Source organism: Lucilia cuprina, chromosome 6, assembly GCF_022045245.1.
Source record: "Lucilia cuprina isolate Lc7/37 chromosome 6, ASM2204524v1, whole genome shotgun sequence".
Lineage (NCBI taxonomy): Eukaryota > Metazoa > Arthropoda > Insecta > Diptera > Calliphoridae > Lucilia > Lucilia cuprina.
The window spans coordinates 59,504,812-59,524,910 of record NC_060954.1 but is presented as its reverse complement, the minus strand read 5'-3'; the positions used below and the strand labels follow the sequence as shown (position 1 = coordinate 59,524,910).

The 20,099-nt window shown below is 30.1% G+C and overlaps 1 protein-coding gene across 8 annotated transcripts in view; it reads right to left on the bottom strand.

The window, feature by feature from the left end:
- LOC111681358 overlaps positions 1-20,099 on the bottom strand; it is a 34,796-nt gene that overhangs the window by 7,177 nt on the left and 7,520 nt on the right. For all 8 annotated transcript variants that reach the window (XM_046953406.1, XM_046953413.1, XM_046953408.1 and 5 more), the window contains one exon: positions 50-1,661. In XM_046953406.1, the coding sequence (XP_046809362.1) occupies positions 50-1,661 (1,612 nt within the window). The remainder of the gene's footprint in view (positions 1-49; positions 1,662-20,099) is intronic.

Here is a 20,099-nt window from a genome sequence, read left to right as displayed (position 1 = left end):
TTATAAGACCAAAATTGTCTGAAATTGAATAATATTTTCAAAAACTCACCCTCTTATAACTTCTCCCAAATCATTAACATAACTTCTCTCCGAATCTACAATTTCCATGCAGGCTCTCTCAAACACAGACATACCACTATGTGGATCCGTTAAATCATGCTCATCTGCTAAACTCTCTACACTGGCCAAATATGAAGTATTTAATTTACCACTCAAATGATCAGTACTTGAACTAGAACTCGAACTAGAAGAAGTGGAACATATAGAGGAGGATGATAGAGGACGGTGTTTTAGTTTGGCTATATCGGGCAACATTAAACTGGACATTTTACGCGATTCTTTGGGTGAAAACTTGGATTTAATGTCCGATAGACGATCCAAGCTTTCGGCTGAAAATTGATTCTCATCCAGTTCTTCATCTTTGAGGAATTGTGAGCGTGGCAGGGTATTCGTTTGTTTAATGGTAATGTTCTTTTGGGCAAAATCGCGAGCGGCCAAACTTTTAGAACGAGCATATGATAAAGGATGATGGGTAGGACTACGTTTGCCATTGGGTGAGATCACAGGTTTGTTGAGAGCTTTAAAAAGCTCTTCATTGCTGCTGGGAGCCTGAAACTCTTTAGAGTTGGCGGCTAAGGTGAGATTTTTTAGGTTCTGCGAGACCACTGCAAAATTGATGGTCTCAGTAATGGGATTTTCTGTAGGCAGACACTCTAAAGACATATTAGTCTTGCTGTTGTCTAAAACGGAGTCTTTTTCATAGTTACATCTAGGCAGACTTAGCTTACGTGTAGCCAGTTTATGGGCCACTGTACAATCAAAATTAAATGCTATGGTATTAGTGGGAGTTTTATTATCATCTACACCGGACAGGTTATAAATGGCGGGTGTAGAGGGTTTTCTTAAACCTTTTGACTTTAAATCAAAACGTTGAAAGTTTTCACTGTCTTCGTTTAGAGCATTATTGAAAGTTTCCACTAAATCTGTGCCGGTTTGGGTTAATTTACCCGTTGTTTTCGACAAAGGTATATGGGAAAGTTTGTGCTTATGATTACTGAGGCTGCTAGGAGAGCTGGAGGACTTTTTAACAAAACGTTGATGTTGTTGTTGTTGCTGCTGTTGTATGGGAGTACTAGAACGTGTGGGATATTGTAGGGCTTCAATATCTACCGCATCTACAGCCTCAGCATCAGAGTGTGTGATAATACGTTGAACATTAGCCGAGAGTATACGTATGTTCGTACGATGTTTGTTTAGAGAACCACCATTGGAGGAGACAGACTCTAAGGAACCTCTTAAGCTACTGCTACAACTACCACTATTGGAATTTGCCAAGGGTGGTGAATCTTCACCAACTTGTGAGCTACGTGAATTTTTTAATTCAGCTTGTTTAGCATATTTCTCCAAACGACTAAGATATGCATCTAAGGGAGGTTTTGCCGGTGGATCCTCTGTTACTAGACTCGTTTCTTTGCCACTATCACAGTTTGTTTTAAAGGAGGAGGAGGAAGAGGTGTAGGACGTGGAGTTGGTGTTTGAGGTTTTATGATTATTCGTTGAATATGTTGTATTTGTTGTTGTCGTAGATGTTGCTGTATCTAAAACAGTCGTGAATGAATCGTAGATACCCAATAGTGAGGGTGTTAAATCTGTTGAACTACCTGCAATGAAAGAAAGAAAGACAAAAGAATTACTTAATAATATGTATATGAATTCAAGCTTTTGTTTTGAGCTGTTTTTCCTTTTTTTTTTGTTTCTTTGTTAATCAATCATTTATGCATTCCAATGCATTTAATCATCGAGCGTGTATAAACATTTGTGCAGTTTGTTGATTCGTTTTAATATTGCTCCACGTACCATCCCAAAAGCATGTGTTATTCCTTATAAAGGCAATATTTAGACTCATGCTGGAAAAATGCTTTACTTGGTACAGAAGAAGCTAATAGTACAATTTTAGCAAAAAGAGAACCTAAAGAGTTGCTAATTGATCTTGATATACTCGATCAAGAGCGACCCATTTTAGAGGTTTTCGTGAAGGAACTTTCTGATAACCTAATACTATATATAAGGAAGATATAATTGAGGGACTCGTTAAATTGTCTCGTAATATAAGAGACCAGAAACCTAAAAAACGAATAGTTGAGGGAAAATTTCTAATTAACATGATCAAGTGATCATGATTTAACTAAAAGAATTTTCGACTTTTAAAATTCTCTTTTAAACAGAATAGAGCAGTTGCATTTATTGGCTGTTACCATATTGAATGTTAATATTCTTAGCAACCTACACTCATGATTATAGTAATGTTCACTGATCAAAGCCTTTTCATTCTCATATTTAAAAGTTTAGTTTTGTATTTTGTAATTCTGTATCGTGTCTTACAGGCGCCAGTGTAGTCAGTATTTTTCCTTGTTGTGTTTTTTCCCCGTTTCTTCCTTCTCTCTTCTACAGCAATATCTTTTCAATTTTCATTTCTTCGTCATCACGAGCGATAATGTTGTAGCCGTTGTGCTGTTGTTGTTGATGGTGGAGTGGTGTGGTGGTTGTGTTGTTGGTGCTATTGGTGATCTTATGTTTCATAAAGTATGGTGCATGCTAAATTGCAATTGCCCACACTGAGCAGATAGATAGATACATTTATACATATTTCATATACAATTAATAATAATTTTAGTTGAACTTTGTGAATGATACACACGTGCTCTTCCGAGCTCAAAAAAAAAACAAAAAGAAACACATATGTATAATCATACATGTATCATGGTAACAATATATATATATAGTGCTAAAGTACTTGAACATAATAGCAACAACAACATCATATTACAGACATACGACTTTGCATTGGGCATAAAACATTAGGGCTAATCATATGTATAGTTACTTATGGTTTGTGTGCATATTTAGTAAAAATATCTAAAGATCATATTACGTAAAACAATTTTGTTTTTGTGAAATATGAACTTGTTTGAATTTTAAATTTGAAACGTCCTTAACTTTATGTAGATTATTACCTTTAAATTATTAAAGAGAAACAAATTAAATAGTTTGGACACATAATTTTTGTGTGAAATTTCATACCTAAACCCAATTTGTGGTACAGGTAGTAGGATTTGGAAAGAGTATTAGGATTTGGAAGAGAGTTATACCCTTAAAGGTTTTCTAGATCTGAAGATTCAACCGCGTTTTTTAACGGACCTCCTGTTCTATTTCGTCATTTAAACAAATTAATAAGGACAATTACTAAACGCTGTTATAAATTAGAATTGATATGCCACGATTTCAATTGAGCGATAACTACTTTTGCTTCTATCGAGAACTAAGAGAAAGTTAAACAAATGGAGGCTTATGACCACGAATATTGGACTAGATCTTTGACGTGTTACTTTGTTCGAAAACATAGACTACCCAGCAAGAAAAAACTTCCAAAGAAGCGAAGATGAAGTAAAATTTACTCCATTGAAGTACTGAAAAAGACCTGAAGAAGTGATGATTTTAACACAGGCTTGTCATAGGAGGGATGGCCTTTTTATTTTAAATTCAATACTTCCGAAGTGATTCTCGGTATAGAAGAAGTGATTCTCGGCATAGAAGAAATAGAATATTTTCGCTTCTCTGGAAGTCATTTAACATCACTTCAAGCCTTATTCAAGCCTTTATATTTGAGAAGCTGTGAGCTCAAGAATATATTGGTTTGTTAAATAGTAACGTTATGTTGGACGATATCATAGGGTCTAAAACTCAAACTACGAAAAGAACATATTGAGTATAATCACAGAGTTTTAATTTATAGAAGAACTCAGCAACTATGATCAAAGTTTGCAACTGAAAATTTATTCTCATCCATTTCTTCATCTTTCCAAAACTGTGATCGCAATGGCGTATTGGTTCCGTTAATGGAACGATCATATAAGAAAGGGAATGGTACTCTTATTCTTTATCGCTGGGGCATTTTTGGCGTGGAAGAGTATTGCTTTTTAAATACAGACATTGCTTTGGTCAAAATTTGATAGGAGAATATCAGGCCTAAAGGACATCACGCTTTTAAACATATGTATGTTTGCATGTGTCATTTATCTTCCTGTTGTTGTTACTTAGAATAACTTAAAAAAGTGTTCTTTACTTCAGAGGTAAAGTAATGATAGAAGTTTAAGTAACTAGAAAAACAGAACATTGATATCAGCATTGAGTTTATTCCAAGTTTTGTCCCCACTCAAGGGTATTTTTGTTTGAAACGAAATTGATCGGAATGATAAAGATTTATGTAAAGTTTAAGTTCTTCGTTAACGGAGAGTTCTGCGGAGTAAAGTTTTGGTTTTAAGATTTTTTTTTGCGAACTCTCTTAAATATAATTTAGAGATCGATATATATAACTAAATAGTTGTACGAGTATCCTTAATGCTCAAAGTTCATTGAATACATTTAATAATGAATAAATACATATTATTTGAAATCTCATAACTTATCTCTCATACACATAATTTTCTTTTAATATTTAGAATACAACAAAAAAAATCTGTAGTTATTTTTAGTTCAAACAATAAGTCTTTTCATAATTTTTTTCTTTTTCCATCAACCATAAGAAGGGATTCCTTTCAATTTGTTATTCATTGTAAAAATGCAACATATGTAGTATTGAACTACAGGCCTGCACAATAAATTGAATGCAAACAAACAAAATAAAATGAAAAAAATCTAAAGTGTTCGCAGAATCAATGCACAAATCTTGTCATATATTTATGTATATATATTTAAAAATATTATGGATATTTAGCTCTATATAAAAACAAATATAAATTTACATATAAGAAAAAAATTAAAAGAATTTATTTATTCAAGCGGAAAAAAGCATTCTTTTATTGAAAATTTATAACCATACATTTATAAATGAGGCACAAACACAAGTGGGTATACATACATACATACATATATAGTATAAATGATGTATGCGTATAAATTTAGGTTAAAACATTAGCGGCAGGAGGCCAAAATATATAAATTCTTAATAAAACTAACCAACCAAACAAAATTTAAACGAAACATATAGAACAGAACAAGAATGTCAATAAATTGTAAACAAATACCGGGAAAAGGGACAATCAAGCAAAGCATTAACAAAAATTCCTCACACAAACACACACACACATATATATACATTCTCCAACCTTGTTTAAACATATTAACTCAAGTGCTTTTTAACCTTTAAAAGAAAAATATAAGAAAAAATGCACTAAAACTATAAAAGTCACATTCTTTATGTTAAGTTGTCTGCTTCACATTCATGATTAAATATAGTTTAGGATTTCATAACAATTGAACGCCCACATTCAAACAAAAACAAAAAAAAAATACTAAAAGATTCACATTAGTTTTTATTTTCTAAAAAAAATTATGTCCCCTTTTTAGTGAATTTATGTTTCAACTCAGTGGTTTCATGGAAATAAATTGTTTTCAAAATAAAAGAGGAAAGGTCAAATTACGAAAATGTGTATTTGCTATTTTTATGGTTTTAGAAACATATTTTGTGTTAAAACTCGTTCCAAGAACATATAAGAAACATGTTTCTTCGTTTCGACTAATACATTTTGAAATATGGACGTATGTTTAAAAATAATTTGTTAAAATTGTTAACATTTTGACAAATTTTCCTTTTATTAATAAGGTTAAAGCTAATTTGTTCGAATTTTTAATTTAAGTAATAAATTTAGACAAATTTATTTATTTACTAGTGGTGCACGGACCGTGTTGCAGGGCCTTAATGAATATCAGTTTAGCGTTTTAGGTGTAACTAATTAAAAATGAAAACGGCACCGTCTGTCGGACGTTACTGAACACTTCTCACGATCCAATGAGGTGCCACGTTTCTGTTCTAGTTCAGTTCTAGTTCAGTTCTAGTTCAGTTCTAGTTCAGTTCTAGTTCAGTTCTAGTTCAGTTCTAGTTCAGTTCTAGTTCAGTTCTAGTTCAGTTCTAGTTCAGTTCTAGTTCAGTTCTAGTTCAGTCCTAGTTCAGTTCTAGTTCAGTTCTAGTTCAGTCCTAGTTCAGTTCTAGTTCAGTTCTAGTTCAGTTCTAGTTCAGTTCTAGTTCAGTTCTAGTTAAGTTCTAGTTTTAGGTATTCTTTAGTTCTAAAAATAGTCATTCTCTTATAATTTTTCCGACCACCCTGTTTGCATTTTCTTTGACTTTGTGCTAATTTATTTAAATTTGTACTAAAAATGTCCAAACATTTAGCAGTCGCTCGCATATGTTGACAAGACAGCTAATATTAAAAAAAAGAAACCTTACAAAAGGCAAACATAAATATAAAAGTGTACAAACTCCTATGCCCTTCTCGACGGCTGCTATTACCCTTGTCCATTTTTTGCTAGTATCCCTGCGCTAGGAGGAGTATATATGTACATACAAATGTATGTGTTATTTAGCAGTGTGTGCACTTTACTATTTTTAAGCTTTTTCATTCATGGATTTTTCTTTCAAGAGTCTAGACGTTTGTAAGTGCAATGTATTCTGTTGCATGTCATAAAATAAGTGTGTTGTCGCTGGTTTTTGGTATGTTGTTGTTATTATTGCTGTTGCTGTCGCTGATGTTTTTGTTTAGGTAGGCGACAACTGAAACGCCTACATTTTCAACAAACGAAACATTATTTATTCGAATTCGTACTTGTTTATTCGATATCTGCATGTGTACTCGTTTCATTAAATGCGTTCGTTCGTATTTTTATGATTCCTTTTTTTGTGCATTTAAAAGAAGAGAAGGATCCTAAAGGCATAAACTGTTTGTGTAACAAAAAAATGCAAATATAAATACAAATGAAAAACACCGGCAAAAGTTGGTTGGCCTCCTTGAATGCCAACAGCATTTATTTTTTGTTTTTGTATATATGTATTAACCATTTTATTTGTATAAATAATTTTTTCATTTATTCATATTCGTCTTTTTAACACCATTTATCTTAACTACTGTTTCTTATTAGTATCTTTTCATTTTATTTTTTGTTAATTTTTTTTTGTGTTTTTAATATCTACTCCTCATTATACAGTCGTATTGTATAAATGCGAAAAAAACGTCAGCTACAACAACACACAAATATCAGCAACAACTGACACACTAGCAATGAAATTAAGAATGCATTTAAATATTTAAAATTTTACTGAAATAAAACTGAACTAGAACTAAAAAAGCACCAAACTAAAACTAAACTAAAACTGAAATGGAACTGAAATAAAACTTGAACTGAAAAAGAACTAGTATTGAAAGAAGCTCATCTAGAACTGAATGAGAACTTATCTAGAACTGAAATAGAACTAAACTGAATTGGATCAACATCTAGATCTAGAGCTGAACTAGAATTAGAATGGAAATAGAACTGAGATAGAAGTGAAAGCTTACCTATAACTGAACTTTACATCTCGTTGCTAGTGTAAACACTCCATTGGTGTTTAAATATTCTTTGCCTTTTAACCAGATAGCAGAGGTAGTTCTTGCAATACCATTTTACGAGCACTACATGTGCATAATATTCTGTCTCCGATTCGAGCATGCAAATATGCCAGCCATTCAGTCGAGCAACATACACACACACACTGTTTTTAAGAACTTCTCATATGGTTCATTCAACTTTCAGGGTTATGAAACGTCTTATCTGTGACGAATCACTCAATCATAAGATTGCAGGATTTTAAAAAGAAATTCAAAAAGCGAAATGAAACACTCATATTTTTAATTTGTTTCTACTAAAAATAGATTTTGTTTGTAGGAAAAAATAAAAAAAAAAACTTAGAATGTTTTCAGACGCATATCCGTTAAGAGACATTAAATATTTGAAACAACACACAAAGTAAAACCGCTGTGTGAGTTATAAGTATTAAAAAAAGAAAAAAAAAAAACATTTAAAAGGAAACTTCAGTTGAAGTTTATGTTTTTACTTTGAAGTCGGGAATCTTTAAATAAAAACTTCAATAATATTTCATGTGTGATATTGTTATTTTATACGAAACGTATTTTGCTAAATATATGAACTTAAACCGACTAGGAGGAAAATAGTTTGTTGTTGCCAGAAATATTTTATTTACAAATATTTTAGTTGAACTTAAATTCTATGGGAAAGATGTTAATATTCAAATAAGTGTTCAATTAAGCAGAAATAATTGCATTTAAATCATTAAACTGAACTAGAACTAAACTAGAACTGAACTAGAACTAAACTAGAACTGAACTAGAACTGAACTAGAACTGAACTAGAACTGAACTAGAACTGAACTAGAACTGAACTAGAACTGAACTAGAACTGAACTAGAACTGAACTAGAACTGAACTAGAACTGAACTAGAACTGAACTAGAACTGAACTAGAACTGAACTAGAACTGAACTAGAACTGAACTAGAACTGTACTAGAACTGAACTAGAACTAAAATTATTGCAATGTTTTTCTATATATATTTTAATTATTGCAATTGATTAAGGTAAAAATTTCAAAGAAGCATGTTTGTAGTTCTTCTTCAACCCAGACAAATTCAATTATTCTTGATCTGTTTGTTAATTCTACTTAAATGAAGTAAACTACTCATACATCAAGTATGTAAACACAACATACTTACTTACATACTCTTTGGATACATAAAGGTTACGTATTTTATTTTTAGTTTCTTTGTATTATATATTTTTGTAATTTTTCCATCCAAACGTGAAGAATATTAAACCCCAATAAATGCTGATCTTGCGGTTTTAAACTGAATACGAGTCACAAGTTTGCATACTTGAGTAACAAACATGGCTACAAATAAATTTGTATAGAACATGTTCGAAACCCGTAATGCCACAGTTTAACAATTGCAAGTTGACTTTGCATGTCTTTCTTTTTTTTAATCTTATTGAAGTATATATTAACATAAAAGAAATCAAAGACATATGGGGTTTTGTATGATAATTTAATGAGACAAACTTTAAAAAAAATATATATATTGAAATTACTAAACTAAATATCAATACAATGTTACAATGCTTAAACTAAATGAGATTTGGACTAATCACAGTTTATTTAGTTTGACATTTAATAATAAAATCTAGAAAATTATTGTCATAAAATATGCAGCATATTTTATGGGCAATTTAAAAATAGGCTAAGATATGATTCCATTTAAACATGGCTTTAATTGCTAATCATGAAAGTTTAATTACTAATCGTTTGTCCCGTCATTAAAAGAAAATATTTGACTAAAAAAATCTGTTTCTAGCAATTCTTTAATCTCATGCTATTCATCACATAATTCACACTGTAAACAAGACTGTATAATTAACAATCATTTATTTGCACTTAGAAGATGATGAGAAGATAAAATTAACATTAAAAAAAATATATATAAAACAGACCTAGAAAATTGTGTACATAAAAGTATTTTTTTACCCATAAATCAGTTAACAATAGAATGTGATATGGATAAATTACAATAACAATAATATTAAAAAAGAACATATTGAGGTGACCGTATTTTTATTAAAATCTTTCAATTACCGCCTTCTGTTTATTCTATTTTTGATATGTGTACTGTTTTCCTTTTTGCGAGATAAGAGATGACTAAACAAAGTAATTTGTCATAATTTTTAGTACTTTGTTGTAGTAAAGTTTACAGATTTATAAATTGTATTCTATATTATTCTATATTAATTAATTGAAGATGAACTTAAGTACTTTTGGTGTCAGGAGATTATGATAAATAGAAAATTCAAGGGAAATTACTCTGAGTAGTATCGTGTTTTAAATGGGATTTATTTGAATACATTTAAATTTGCAGTAATTTTCTCAGTTCTAGTTTAGTTTTAGTTCAATTCTAGTTAAGTTCTAGTTCAGTTCTTGTTCAGTTCTAGTTCAGTTCTAGTTCTAGTTCTAGTTCAGTTCTAGTTCAGTTCTAGTTCAGTTCTAGTTCAGTTCTAGTTCAGTTCTAGTTCAGTTCTAGTTCAGTTCTAGTTCAGTTCTAGTTCAGTTCTAGTTCAGTTCTAGTTCAGTTCTAGTTCAGTTCTAGTTCAGTTCTAGTTCAGTTCTAGTTCAGTTCTATTTCAGTTCTAGTTCAGTTCTAGTTCAGTTCCAGTTCAGTTCTAGTTCAGTTCTAGTTCAGTTCTAGTTCAGTTCTAGTTCAGTTCTAGTTCAGTTCTAGTTCAGTTTATAGTAATGTTGTAGTTCATTAAAAATAAATAACAAAACTTCAGAGACTTGTGAGTCAGGACGTGTATTAATATTTTAAAGAAGTAATAAATAGACATTAACTATTATATTTTTTTGTTTTAATTGTGTTATTGCTATGACCCTGAATGTTCTAGTTCTAGTTCAGTTCTAGTTCAGTTCTAGTTCAGTTCTAGTTCAGTTCCAGTTCAGTTCTATTTCAGTTCTAGTTCAGTTCTAGTTAAGTTCTAGTTCAGTTCTAGTTCAGTTCTAGTTCAGTTCTAGTTCAGTTCTAGTTCAGTTCTAGTTCAGTTCTAGTTCAGTTCTAGTTCAGTTCTAGTTCAGTTCTAGTTCAGTTCTAGTTCAGTTCTAGTTCAGTTCTAGTTCAGTTCTAGTTCAGTTCTAGTTCAGTTCTAGTTCAGTTCTAGTTCAGTTCTAGTTCAGTTCTAGTTCAGTTCTAGTTCAGTTCTAGTTCAGTTCTAGTTCAGTTCTAGTTCAGTTCTAGTTCAGTTTTAGTTCAGTTCTATTTCAGTTCTAGTTCAGTTATAGTTCAGTTTATAGTTATTTTGTAGTTCATTAAAAATAAATAACAAAACTTCAGAGACTTGTGAGTCAGGACGTATATTAATATTTTAAAGAAGTAATAAATAGACATTAACTATTATATTTTTTTGTTTTGTGTTATTGCTATGACCCTGAATGTATGTACGCATAATAGAATTTAACAGAATTTCAATCACAAATTGATTAATTAATTTAAATTAAAAAATAAAAATAAAATGTCATTTACAAAATACGCCCCAACTTTACAAATAACAAAAAATAGTTCTATGCCTTTATAAGAATAACGAAACATCTTTGTATATGTGTCTGTTACTATAACCAAGTAAATAGTGTAGGGGATAAATAGTGACAAAGTTTTTCAATTTCAATTGATCTTCGGCCTTTGATGGCATAGAACGAACCTAAAAGTATTTTACACAAGATGGATGGATGTTTTGGCATGGAAGTAAAGTTTTTGTATCTGTTTGTATGATTGAAAGAATGAATGAATGAAACTACAATAAATACATATACCTAAACTAACTATCGGCAAATAAATATTAATTCAAGCATGTAGTAAATGAATGTCTGGAAGTACATATGAGCGAACGAGTATCTATAGAGAATTTACTTAAAAGAGATTTAAATATATTTAACATCAAAGCAATTGATGACCTACATTTCTTTCCTCCAATACACATCAGACAGCTCTAAGTTAAGATAAGGAAATATAATTGTTATATGTACATGAAAGTAAGTACTTTTGGAAAAATTTGGGAAACTTTTAATTGAATTTTAAATAATTAAAAAATAAACGATGTTTTTAAAATGGCAATAATAATAAAGTTTTCTTTGAATGAATGTGAAAGTTGACGGATAAATAGAAAAAGGGAAATTTGTTATTGCTCTCACTAGCTACAGAAGACAGACAGACCATTGTACTTTCATCCTCGTGCAAACTAGAACTTAAAGTGACATTTTAGCCAATGCCAATACAGTCACTGTGTGCCACGATGTGAGTAGTAATGTGTACTTTGTTAAATGAACATCAGTTGTTTGAACATTTGATGTGTGTCGTAGTATATCAGTACAGTATTTATTTATTTATTTATTTATTTTATTTATTCAGCATCGGTTGTATGAAACAAATAGTGTTATCTTTTCTTTACAAAATTGATATCACTTTGTGTTCTACTTTGTTTGCCATAAAAAGGCGGCAACTTATTTGTTTAGAAAAGAAAGAGTAATATATGCGCTGTAGCCCCAGTAGCAACTTCCCAAAACGCACACACATGTTTGCAAAATGATAGTAAAATGAAAAGAGTAATAGATAAAAATTGACATTATTTGAAATACAACAGTTAAGTCAATCTATAACGAATAGAAGGAATTTGTTGAAGAAAAGTGAATTTTTTAAAATTGTTTGAGTAAAAATTTGAAACTGAAAAAGTTTTTAAGAGATTTTTTTTTCTGGACAAATTTCTAGATATTTTCTCTGAAAAAAAATATTTATTAACGATCAGTTAAAAAAATTAATTTTCTATATAAATTAGCTTTTTCATAAAAAGTTTTTCAAAATCAGTTGTCTATAGAAAATTATCGAACGATCAGATTTTTGTAAAAATAGTGTCGTCCAAAAATCTTTTTAGCAAAAAGAATTCTTTATAAAACTTTTAAGCGACAAGTTTTATATTAAAAAACTTTTTCTAAATCAGTTTTCAGAAGAAAAATTTTTGACAAACTTTAAAACGGTCAGTTTTACATAGAAGAATTTTTAACTGTCCATTTTCTATAGAAAACTTTTCAATGATCATTTTTTATAGAAAAATTTTGTAACGATTAGTTTTCTATTAAAAACATTTTAAGGATCAATTTTCTATAAAAATCTTTTTAACGATCACATCTTTATAAAAAAATTTTCAACGAACTTTTTAACGGAAACTTTTATATACAAAACTTTTTAACGATCATTTTCATCAAACATTTAAACGATCAGTTTTTTTTATTGAAAACTGCAATACAATGAGTTTTCATTTCAAACACTTAAAAAAGTTCATGGAACTAATTAACGATATTTTTTATAGCAAACATGATAACTATCATTTTTCTATAAAAGATCGCATTAAATATCAATTTTCTATATAAACTTTTCTAAGATCAGTGTTTCTATAGAAAATATTTTAACTTTCAGTTTGCCATATACAAAATTTTTTAACGACTGTTTTCTATTTAAAGCTTTTTCACGTCAGTTTTCAAAAGAAACGTTTTCATCGAACTTTTTAACGATCAGTTGTTCATAAGAAACTTTTTAACAACTAATTTTCGATATACAACATAGAAAACTTTTTAACGGTTTTCCTTAGATCACTTTTCCTTTCATTAATTTTCTGTAGAAAACGTTTTAACGATCACTTTTTTCTTTAAAATAAACTTTTTAACGATCAGTTGTTTTAAGGAGCATCTTAATGATAAGTTTTATAAGAAATTTCCATTGATCAGTTTTTGCTCGTCGATAATTTTGCTATTAAAACGTTGTGTATAGAATACATTTCTATTGAAACTACTTCATAAATCTCTTTCTTACAGACAACTTTTCATCTACTGTTTTCTATAGCAAACACAACATAAAGTAATAAAACTCAATTCCCACCAATTTTTCTTTTAAATTTACTGCATTTTTCCTTGTTAAATCAAACGAAAAAAAAAATACAACTTAAATATTTAAATAAAAAATCTAATTTAAATGTTAAATTTCTTTTTGTTACGCTTCTAATGAAATCATTGACACATTAACTGAGGTATTTTTAAGTAGCTACTGAATTTTATAGTTTATGCGACTGTCAACACCGAATGACAAGGAAATTGAGGCCATGGGATGGATGGTTGTTTGGTTTGGTTTGGTTTGGTTGACTGCCTGGTTAGTATGTTCGGTTCATATACTTTAAATGGTTGGTGGATGTTACCGGCTTCATCTTTATGGTAGCGATGTAAGTGAGTCTATTGGGTTTTTTTCTTGCAGCGATTGGAATGTTGCTGCAACTAGTCTTTTCATTTGTAGTGGTTATAAATCATGTTTTCCTTAGAGACTAATGGTAGGAAAACACAAAATGAAGAGCTTTATGTTGGAAATGAAAAGCACAGTAAATCCAAAATTAAAAATAACTATTTTTTATGTATAGTCATAGATACAAACATATACATACATACTTACATACATAGAGTAATATAAAAATGATAACATTTATGGTAACAACATGTACACTGTGTTGTAGACTATAAATAAGCGTATGTATGTATAAGTATGTCTCAAAGGTAAATTGGCGAAGAAATATGGCAAAAAAACTCCATACAAATAGATTTCTTAGAAAATCTAGCACATTTTATTAAAAAACAACAAATGGTTAGAGGTTTCTATTTGCATTTTCCACAATCAAAGACCAGTCCGGCAATACTAACTAGTGAGTAGTACTATCCCAAGAATAACTAACGAAATGGTGAGTGGTAGAATGTCTGCTTCGATTTTCAAATATGTCTGTTGGTTTTCATGTCTTTTCGTTTGCCCGTCCGTCCTTCGATCCATCCTTGAGCTTTAAGTTTTTTTCAGCATCTATTTAGCGAGCATAAAGTTTTTACTTTAATGAAACTTGGTTAGTTGTGCTTAGTTGTTTCTTAGTTAGTTAGTTGGAGCACCTTTCGCAACAGGTTGTCAATCAATCTATGTCGTCGATTAACTAATGTTCCATGGCTCCATAAAAGAGTAATGGTTAACATTTACTCATCATATCTCTAATATTTATTCGCACATTTACTTCATGTGCAACATGATAACGTTATGTTTATTTGTAATACATACAACACGGATTGCATTGCTTCGTTTGTTTGGTGGGATAGTTGTGTGTAAGTATGTATGTAGGCAGCAGGCAAGCATTCTCACTAAACAAATCATAACAAATCGTTGTTCATACAATACTTAAGCACAAGGATTATACAGTGGGACATGAAAGTGAAAATTGCATCTTTTAGGTGATAATAAGATGAAATGGTTCATTATTAGTTCAGTTTTAGTATAGTTCTAGTTCAGTTCTAGTTCAGTTCTAGGTGAGTTCTAGTTCAGTTCTAGTTCAGTTCTAGTTCAGTTTTAGTTTAGTTCTAGTTCAATTCTATATCAGTTCTAGTTCAGTTCTAGTTCAGTTCTAGTTCAGTTCTAGTTCAGTTCTAGTTCAGTTCTAGTTCAGTTCTAGTTCAGTTCTAGTTCAGTTCTAGTTCAGTTCTAGTTCAGTTCTACTTCAGTTCTAGTTCAGTTCTAGTTCAGTTCTAGTTCAGTTCTAGTTCAGTTCTAGTTCAGTTCTAGTTCAGTTCTAGTTCAGTTCTAGTTCAGAACTAGTTCAGAACTAGTCTAGTTTTTAAGTTAGTTCTTTTTTGTCTTAAATTTTACTTCCAACACCTTGAAAAATCAACTTATAAAGAATATTGGTTATATGATTTGATGTATCCTGTTAGACTAAGACAATTTATAAAATTAGACGTTTACACAAATACTTATACAAAATCTACCAATTTAACACTTCGGGTGACACACGAGTGACTAAACGTACATATGTATTTCTAGACACATTACCGATAATGTCAACATCGCCTCTCCCTTGCTAAGAAAAAGAAAACACATCAATATGACACTATTATCCAAAGATTTTTATTGACCCACTGTGCATGGTTTGCAATATGTTTATAACATACGAAATATACACAAAACAACCAACAAAGATAAAATTTCACATCTATATGTTATCAAAGCGAAAAAAAAACTACAATCAACAAAAAAAGCTGAAAATTGAAAATAGTTGAACTGGACAAAATATGGTGAGACTTGCGATGAATCTATACAAACTGAGAAAAAACATAAATAAACATTCATCTAGACCATGAAATATTGTATTGGGATTTAAAAAAAAAATATCAGACACACAGATCCACATATGTTTGTGTAAATATCAGCAGTAACCATAAGTTTGTATTTCTTAAGTATACAAGTACTTAAACTCATAGTCCGAGGAGAAATCACTAAAAGCTATATAAAAGAAAGATGTGCATGTTTGGAAAAAGTTTATTTTTTTTTTCTTTTACTGACATTGATATCCGCGGAAGCGTACTACATAAAATCTTAAATGTTTTTTTTTTGATTTCTTAACTTTTCTTCAGAAAAATGCCAAACATTACTCACTTACTGGTACTTCTTTTATTTTTAAACTCTTTTGTTTTTTTTTTTTTGGGAATTTTGGTTTAAAAATAGCACTTGGTGCATTTAATTATCTTTTTGATATTTTCTTACAAGAAATATTTTAATGAAAGTGATCATTTGTCAATTAGCGCCACTAATTAAGGTTTGAGAAGCTGTTTAAAAACAAAAATCAACAAATACAACAATTTTATTATTTTCATGAAATGCAAATGTTAAATAAATAAAACTGGCTGCCACAGTGTGCGCATGCCGTTTTAAGTATTTAGGTACTTAATTTCTAGTTTTGTTGTATATTTTCTTAAAAAAGACAAATATGCGTGGGCCTATTTTTTTTCGATTTTATTGCGGTGGTTGCATCAAACCGTAAGCAGCAACTTAAAACCTGTTCGTAAACATTTCTACACATATGGTTAGTTGTTTATTGCTGTTATGATGATTGTTGTTGGTGTTTTAAATATTTTAAAAGAAAAAATTTTTTATATAAAAAAAATTATAATAAACATCTAGATATACACTAGCTAAATGTATATGCAATTTAACAAACGATGTCATGTAGATTTATGATTTTCAAAAAACAACGAACAAAAAAACTACAACCAAAACGACAAAATTATTTTCTATGTTGTTTCAAAACAAGGAGCGTAACGTAAAATGTTAAAAGTAATACAATGTTGTCAAAAGATGTTAATGATAAATTATTTAAAATGTTGTGGTAATCATTACACAATTCGTTCACAAAACTAAAACCATAGGAAAACGCTTGATTGAACATTAAAACCGCTAATGTTGTCACCATTTCCGATACACATACACACAGACATATATTTGTGCATACATATATATTTTATCACGATTTTATGTATAGATTTTGTAAATTTTGTAAGTAAATGAAATTTCACACATAAGCCTTTATTACATTGACATGTTTTCGGCACTTGATGATTGGAGAAATAGTAAAGTTAAGTTGTTAAATATTTCGTAAGATAGAGCTGCATGTGCATTTCAACTGATATTTATTTTATACATCTTATGAAAGTGTAAAAATATGCTAATTTTTATCATTTCCGGCATTTGATTTAATAATAATTCTGCGCTTAAGGCACAAAAACTTTCCATGTCATTGTCCTGTCTAAGTTCTTATTTGTTCCAAATGCTAAAAAGTAACGTATAAGACAAATGAGTAGTCTAGTCTATAGTCTAGTCTATAGTCTAGTCTATAGTCTAGTCTATAGTCTAGTCTATAGTCTAGTCTATAGTCTAGTCTATAGTCTAGTCTATAGTCTAGTCTATAGTCTAGTCTATAGTCTAGTCTATAGTCTAGTCTATAGTCTAGTCTTTACTCTAGAGTATATACTCTATAGTATAGTCTATGGTCTAGTCTTTACTCTAGTCTATAGTATAATAAATATTCTAGTATATAGTCTAAGCTATAGTCTAGTCTACAGTCAAGTTTTTTGAATAGTATTTAGTCTTGTCTATAGTCTAGTTTATAGTTTAGTCTAAAAATCGTATTGAGACAAAAATATCCTTTTCAGTAATAGACTTGTGTTTGTAATAATTACCACTCTTTTGACGCATTAGAACAAAGAACATTTGCTTTTTAGCAAAACCGCTAAATTGTCCACATCGTTTGCGGTAAAAAATATTAAAATTCATATTTTATTTTGTATAATAAATTTACCACAAAGTAAAAATTAACACTCTTCACCCTTGTTGAATACCACCAATACACCAGAGACTCAGTCTCAATTATATATAGAATGTCAATGATCTAAATTTCTAACCGTACGAAGTTGTTGATTTTTTTTTGTTTTGTTATAGATGGAACAAACACAAAATACAAACAAAATAGATGATGTTTTATGAAAATTTAGTTATATCGATTAGTTATGGCCAATACTTAATAAAAATTAATGATATTGAATTGCCAAAGGTATTGTTAAATTATGACTGCTTGTAGTTACTTGCTAGTGGTATGAGTATGAATTTCTTGACTGCCAGTTTGACTTCGAAGACTTTGTGTAGCTTAAGACGGACCGGCCTGGCATGCCATAGGATGCCAGTGATATTGATTGTTGTTGTAGTTTTTGCTGCCGTTTGGCTGGCTGGCTGGCTGCTGTGTTTAGTGTCTAACAGGTTATTGTGTAATAATCACTCTTGTCTCACTCAAGTAGAGAGACCAACTTAAATCTAGTATGAAGTCAAACTGGTTTATGTCGACAACGAACTTTAAGGCAATCCTCCATGATGATGGGGTTGTTGTTCAAAAAAAAAAATCGACATGCTGCTACTAAATACTTCCAAAACAAGCGTGTTGCTAAAAATACATTATTATTTCATATTGGAAGATATTGTTTTTTATTAAATTTTAACGTTTTTTTCTGGTTTAAGCTTCTTGAAGCCATTAAAAATGTATTGGGGTTAACGCAATTTCGAATGGGTGGTGGTTATTAATTCTATGACCAAACCATCATCGAACATTAATTGAACAATAAATCATAATACGACAAAAAATGAAGAAACTGTTAACTAAATAGTCGGCTGCCAGCACAGCTAAGGTGAAATTTTATGCAATTTGAAAACGTTTGCTGAAGATAATTTTCACACGCAAGGAAAATAACACACATGGCTTTAAAATGTGCTTAAATGACAACAATATGACTTTTAATTTTAATTCTATAAATACTTTAAATAATTATAATTATTTTTAAAAAATACTTCAGTAAAGAAGTTGAAGGTCAAATACAAAAATTTTTGGAATTTTTTTGAAAGAATACCTTTAGGAATTTCAACTGACTCACTTTAAGAGAATGACTAATTTAATTAATTGAACTTGTTAAGAATAAATCTGTCAAATCTTAATGATAAAAACCTTGTTAATGACTTCTAAAGATTGTAGCATTAATAAGGCATTAAGTACTTGTTAACTTCTTTAAATTTGTATTATAAAACAATCAACATCACAAAAATGTAGTTTTACTCTTCGAACCATCAAAATGGGTCTTTATAAGACGATATAATTTATTTCTTTTTAAGAACAATGTCTTGTAGTTTTGACTTTTTTCCAGAAGAAGTGAAGAAGTTTTCAAATCCAGTTTTTTACAGTTCGATCACGAAGAGAGATCACTTCAAGTCAATTTTGATCGACGAATACAACTAGCATGATATGTGATCTATCACCATAAGACTTTATTTCTATAGGTGAACTTAACAGTTTTCTATATAAAAGATTTCAAGGATCATTTTTCTATAGAAATCTTTTCAATGATCAACACGATGAGAGATCATTTAAGCCAATTTTATTCGACGAATACAACCAGACTGATATGCGTTCTATCACCATATGACTTTATTTCTATAGGTTAACATAACAGTTTTCTATATAAAGGATTTCAAGGATAATTTTTCTATACAAATCTTTTCAATGATCAACATCATATAGAACAATAATAGGTATTCTAAAGAGAAGTATTAAGTTTAGCAGTGATCTGTTTCTTTTTTTGTAGAACAATCTTTTTAGAGTATTGATCGTCTCTAAAAACCATCAGTTTTCTATGGGCAAATAAGCTTCAGATCAGATCAGCTTTCTGAAAAAAGCTTTGCAAGGACCACTTTTCTTTTGGGAACTTCTCAATGATCAACTTCATTTTGCAAAAATCAGTTTTGTAAAGAAGCAATCACACAAAATGTTTCTTATGCAAAAATACCGTCAATCTCAGATTCATTAGAAAAAGATCACACAATATCATTTCTATATGGAAAAATAAATTTTCTAGATAAATTTAAGAAAACACTTCATTGGCCAGATCATCAATCTCAATTACATTTTCATCAGAAATATTTTCAAAGTTAATTTTTTCTATTTTTTTAACGATCACTTTTCTATTGACAAGTTTTCAACAATAAACTTTGTATAGAACTTTTCATAACGATACTTATTCTTATAAAATGATCTCATTTTGCCAAGATCAACGTTATTTAGAATATATACAATAATTCTGTGCATTGTGTTGGAACTAGGAAAATAGGTTTTGGGATGGAGGATAGAGCGAGTAGTAATCTATATATATAAAATTCTAACGTTACTGACTGACTGACTGACTGACTGACTGACTGATTGACTGATTCATCATCGCACAGCCTAAACGGTTAAAGCTAAAG